Consider the following 5,942-nt stretch of genomic DNA (forward strand, 5'->3'; position numbering starts at 1 on the left):
ACAGTAGGCTATGATTGGCACTTTCTCTCAGAACACCGGTCCATAGAGTTCAACCTAAAGGAGGTTGTGCAAAGTTCATTTCCCTCTCAGTTCGCTAAGATCACCAAGCAAATATAATTTTTTCCATGCTTTAGTTTAGAGGTTTTTTTAGTTGCATGTTCTCTTTGAATATATGTCAGATTGAAATACTGTTGCATCCTGATGTAACCCCTGTCCCAAACCCATGTCCATACCTGATGTGTGGCATAACATCTTAATGCATAAGGATCTAGTTCTCCTGTTTTTCAACTCATTTTCAATGAAGGCCAGTTTAGCTTTTAATGGCCCAGTTAATTACTGATTTGCCCCGGATCAGGAATAGGATGTTGCCAGTTATTTAAAGATCAGAATTCAATCCAATAAATATTTCTGTGAGCTTGGAACTTGATGGCACTTGTTTTGGCGTCACCGGATTAGGCAATGTGTCACTCTGACAGATGTTGACAATTACGAAAACGTGTAGAAAATGTAAAATGATTAAAACACAAATGCATAAATTAAATGTGATTAATCAGCCCTTCTTGTGACAATGCAACATTAACTTGTGACACAGTGTCTTAGTTTAGTGTGGTGAAAGACATGCAGTGCGCCTAAAGCTTTGGAGTGTCATTTTAAAAAATCAGAACCCGAACACAAAAACAAGTTGGATTTTCTTGTGAATTTTGCACCTGTGTGAACTTAAGTGCCTTGTATAAGTGAAATGCCTTGTTTATGAATGGAGGACAATGTTGTGGAGATTTACGTTCCCCTGCAGGCCCACGTACCTGTACCTGTCTCTGTATCACATTGTGTCCTGGCACACCCGGAAGATATGATGTCACCTACTCAAGGAACTTTGCTCTGTTGGCAGCCATCTTGACTTGTCCTCTTTGATCTGATGAATCTGACTCATTTGCAGATCGTTTCCATGGCATAGGCAAGGCCCATATATACTACTCACCTGGCTAGATTTCACATAGAGGTGAGACGAGTATTAGATCCTGTCCAAATGACATCATACTCGTATGTGTGTGTGTGTGTGTGTGTGTGTGTGTGTGTGTGTGTGTGTGTGTGTGTGTGTGTGTGTGTGTGTGTGTGTGTGTGTGTGTGTGTCAAGGGTGTGGTTTGAGAGCCATATAAGTCAAGTGCCCCTGCCTCAGGATCAAGGCATTGCTGCATTATGTAATAGTTGAACAGTACAGAGGGAACAGCAGAACAGTACTCAGCTGTAGAGGGAACAACAGAACAGTACTCAGCTGTACAGAGGTGTAGAACAGTAGAACAGTACTCAGGTGTAGAACAGTACTCAGGTGTAGAGAGGTGTAGAACAGCAGAACAGTACTCAGGTGTAGAGAGGTGTAGAACAGCAGAACATTACTCAGGTGTAGAGAGGTTTAGAACAGCAGAACATTACTCAGGTGTAGAGGGAACAGTTGAATAGGTGCACAGAGATGTAGAACAGTACTCAGGTGTAGAGAGATGTAGAACAGTACTCAGGTGTAGAGGGAACAGCAGAACAATAGTCAGGTGTAGAGAGGTGTAGAACAGCAGAACAGTACTCAGGTGTAGAACAGTACTCAGGTGTAGAGAGGTGTAGAACAGCAGAACAGTACTCAGGTGTAGAGAGGTGTAGAACAGCAGAACATTACTCAGGTGTAGAGAGGTTTAGAACAGCAGAACATTACTCAGGTGTAGAGGGAACAGTTGAATAGGTGCACAGAGATGTAGAACAGTACTCAGGTGTAGAGAGATGTAGAACAGTACTCAGGTGTAGAGGGAACAGCAGAACAATAGTCAGGTGTAGAGAGGTGTAGAACAGCAGAACAGTACTCAGGTGTAGAACAGTACTCAGGTGTAGAGAGGTGTAGAACAGTAGAACATTACTCAGGTGTAGAACAGTACTCAGGTGTAGAGAGGTGTAGAACAGTAGAACAGTACTCAGGTGCAGAACAGTACTCAGGTGTAGAGAGGTGTAGAACAGTAGAACAGTACTCAGGTGTAGAGAGGTGTAGAACAGTAGAACAGTACTCAGGTGTAGAGAGGTATAGAACAGTAGAACATTACTCAGGTGTAGAGCAGCAGAACAGTACTCAGGTGTAGAACAGTAGAACAGTACTCAGGTGTAGAGAGGTATAGAACAGTAGAACATTACTCAGGTGTAGAGCAGCAGAACAGTACTCAGGTGTAGAACAGTAGAACATTACTCAGGTGCAGAACAGTAGAACAGTAAGGTGTATAGAGGTGTAGAACAGTAGAACAGTACTCAGGTGTAGAACAGTAGAACATTACTCAGGTGTAGAACAGTAAGGTGTATAGAGGTGTAGAACAGTAGAACATTACTCAGGTGTAGAACAGTAAGGTGTATAGAGGTGTAGAACAGTACTCAGGTGTGCAGAGGGAACTCTAAATGTTGGGTAGTCTTGGGCCTCCTCGCTTCAGAGGGCCGTACCGATGTGTGTTTTGACACTCACTTATCGATGAGCTCTTATCTGCATGTTTGGACATCACTCTAGTTTGACAGAACGCAAGAGTGAAGCCCTATTTGCACTGGTTACATCCAGGACTGAACAAAACGTTTCTTTTTTCTTTTTTAAAAGAGAAAAAACATCCACTATATATATATACTGTAGTGTGCCATCAACATTACAGAAATGTGTAGAATCTTTCCCTTTTGTGCCCAAAATCAAAAGGAATGTGATTTGAATGAAACACAGCACTCACTACTTCATTGCTTACATATGGCCATTCTTTTTCTGGGATATTTGGATGTGTTGACCTTTGGATTGGTGAAAAGGCAGGCCCTTGTTGCAACCCCTGGTTATCTGGACATGGTCCCGCACTGGATTGGCTTGGACTGAGCGTGTGGGAGGGGGGGGCTATAAAGAGGGCTATCCAACTGAGGCATCATACAGTATAACGCACACCGAGAACCCCGAATAGCAGTAAGACAACAGAAGAGGTACACACCTGAGGTACACACCTGGGGTACACACACCTGTGCCCATCATGAGGGACACAACGCTGGGCCTCCTGCTGCTGCTGAGCGTGCAAGCGTTAGCCGGTAAGCTGCTCGTCTAGATACAGCTCCTGTGTGTTAGCCACAGGACACTGTTTTATGCTAAAGCATATTAATATCATATTAACTGCCCCCGTGTGTTAGCCACAGGACACTTGTTTTATGCAAAAGCATATTAATACTGTATCATATTAACTGCCCTCGTGTATTAGCCACAGGACACTGTTTTATGCAAAAGCATATTAATATCATATTAACTGCCCCCGTGTATTAGCCTCATAGATGAAGACATTCATTTTGCAAAGTGGATGTCTAAGCTGCGGCTAATAGTTGGGAAATGACTTTATGCTGCCTCCTATGACACTCAATGTGCCACTTCTGTTTGTCTGTCCGTCCATCTGCTAAGTTGTTGTTATTGCTGTTGTTGTTATTGTTTTCTTGGGAGAGCAGTCATTTTTTGTTAACTGATATGTGTTTAGTAAATGTTTTTGCAAGGCATCCAAAGGTATTTAACAGTTTAAAGCTTAATGTTCACCTTGACTAATATACTGAGTGTGTTTACTTGACAACTGTGTGACGGTTTTAACTAAGGCACAGACCATGCTATCAGGAAATATACTGTACTTTCATTATAGCCCTGCAAAAGGAGGCCTTTTTAAATATTGCTCTTAATAATGTCCAGCTTCTTCATCTTACTTTATTTTAAATTATTTTGAAATAGTTCATGCCTGAAGAAGATCCAGATGAGTCAAAATATTGTGGGTTTTAGTTAAAACAATGGGGAGCTAAACTCTGGCGTGCGGACATCCCCTCTTTTCTTGTTTACGTTTGTATACAGTACTTTGCCCTGCGCCTGGCTTAAAGAAAAGGTGGGGTGTGCACGCAAGCACTCCAGCAAAGGATTTAATGATGGCCTTAAGTCTCTTGGCACCGTCTATATAAAATGCTAAACCAACATCTTCTCTCATCCAACAGAGCAAGGACTAGAATCAGGAGGAGAGGAGTTCCCATCTTCTTGTCCGTGTAAGTCCACTTTTGAACCGCCGCTTGATAAACAGTGAACCGGGCAGCTCTCGTCCAGTGTGGGCCGGATCGGAGAGCAGGCAGTGGAGAGAGCTCTGGCCTGCTTGTTTGGGGGTCAGTGGTATTGATGCCATTGACATATAGAGTAGCGCCACTCCGTCAGCAGAGAGTCCAAAGGTCCTCAGCAGATAACCTGAAGCACTTGTGATCAATGGTGACCTGGCCAAACACCACCTCAAAACAGCCCACCCAATATGTTCCATTTGATTGCAAATATCCATTTTGATCTTGTTGATCAGTCTCTTTGTTGCTAGTTATTCCACAGGTGAGCCTGTGCTTTTAGATAACACACAATTGCACTGATGAATGTCTGTTTCCAGGAAATATATGTGAATGTTTATGTTTCATGGAAATGTGTTAGAAATAAGATAATGATAATAAGATAATGATAATAAAGATAATGGAGAAGAATATTGAGGTAACTGGATTCCAATAAGTCTGTGTTCATGATAAATTTGATTATTTTTTTTGTTTTTGTTTATTTTTTTGCAGTGGAGGAAAGATACAAGAGTTACAGGAAATATCTGTACACATACACAGCCGAGAGCAGAAATGGAGTGGCTGGCACCGCTAACCTCCGAAACGGACCCAAAGTGTCTTGCAAGGTGAACACTCCGCACATGAAGAGGCAGCCCTTGCTGTGTTGCAGCTCCTTCACGCCCTGGCTGTGTTGCAGTGGTGTAGCATGCTAGTCTAGCTAGCTGTAGTGGATACACTGTGATCAACCCCAAATGTTAATGCATAGCCTTGCTTATTTTAAGTGGGTAATACTGAGATTATGACGCTTTTTAAGTGGGTATACTACATAGTCATTACATTACATTACATTTAGAAGACACCTTTTTTATTCCATAGTGACTTACAAGGGATTATATTATACACTGTCCCTGGAGCAACTTGGTGTTAAGTGCCTTACACATCGGTGGATTACAGGAATTGAACCCACAACCTGTCTTTCTCTCTCTCTCCTGCAGGTGGAGCTGGTGGTGCTGCAGGCGTGCGCCTTCATCCTGCACACCACGGAATGCTCCCTCAGCGAGGTGTCGGTCATCGACGCCCAGGGCCAGCCCGTGTACCGGCAGGCGGCCGGATCCGAGGCCTTCCAAGCCGCCATGGAGAGGTACTGTACAGCCTGATGTCCCTCACTGCCTAGCTCATATAGCCATGGAGAGGTACTGTACGGCCTGATGTCCCTCTCTGCCTAGCTCATATAGCCATGGAGAGGTACTGTACTGTACAGCCTGCTGTCCCCATGCCCAGTTCATATAGCCATGGAGAGGTACTGTACGGCCTGCTGTCCCTCTCTGCCTAGCTCATATAGCCATGGAGAGGTACTGTACTGTACAGCCTGCTGTCCCCATGCCCAGTTCATATAGCCATGGAGAGGTACTGTACGGCCTGCTGTCCCTCTCTGCCTAGCTCATATAGCCATGGAGAGGTACTGTACGGCCTGCTGTCCCTCTCTGCCTAGCTCATATAGCCATGGAGAGGTACTGTACGGCCTGCTGTCCCTATGCTAGCTCATATAGCCATGGAGAGGTACTGTACGGTCTGCTGTCCCTATGCTAGCTCATATAGCCATGGAGAGGTACTGTACGGTCTGCTGTCCCTATGCTAGCTCATATAGCCATGGAGAGGTACTGTACGGCCTGATGTCCCTATGCTAGCTCATATAGCCATGGAGAGGTACTGTACGGCCTGCTGTCCCTCTCTGCCTAGCTCATATAGCCATGGAGAGGTACTGTACGGCCTGATGTCCCTATGCTAGCTCATATAGCCATGGAGAGGTACTGTACGGCCTGATGTCCCTCACTGCCTAGCTCAT

The 5,942-nt window shown here is 44.3% G+C and overlaps 1 protein-coding gene across 1 annotated transcript in view; it reads left to right on the top strand.

Moving 5' to 3' along the window:
- Positions 1 to 2,941: 2,941 nt before the first annotated feature.
- apoba (apolipoprotein Ba) overlaps positions 2,942 to 5,942 on the top strand; it is a 40,521-nt gene continuing 37,520 nt past the window's right edge. Inside the window, exons 1-4 of the mRNA XM_062522202.1 lie at positions 2,942 to 3,079; positions 4,010 to 4,057; positions 4,610 to 4,722; positions 5,092 to 5,237. Coding sequence (XP_062378186.1) covers positions 3,025 to 3,079; positions 4,010 to 4,057; positions 4,610 to 4,722; positions 5,092 to 5,237 — 362 coding nt within the window. The 5' untranslated portion in view covers positions 2,942 to 3,024. The remainder of the gene's footprint in view (positions 3,080 to 4,009; positions 4,058 to 4,609; positions 4,723 to 5,091; positions 5,238 to 5,942) is intronic.

The sequence above is a fragment of the Sardina pilchardus genome, chromosome 20, assembly GCF_963854185.1.
Source record: "Sardina pilchardus chromosome 20, fSarPil1.1, whole genome shotgun sequence".
NCBI classification, from domain to species: Eukaryota; Metazoa; Chordata; class Actinopteri; order Clupeiformes; family Clupeidae; genus Sardina; species Sardina pilchardus.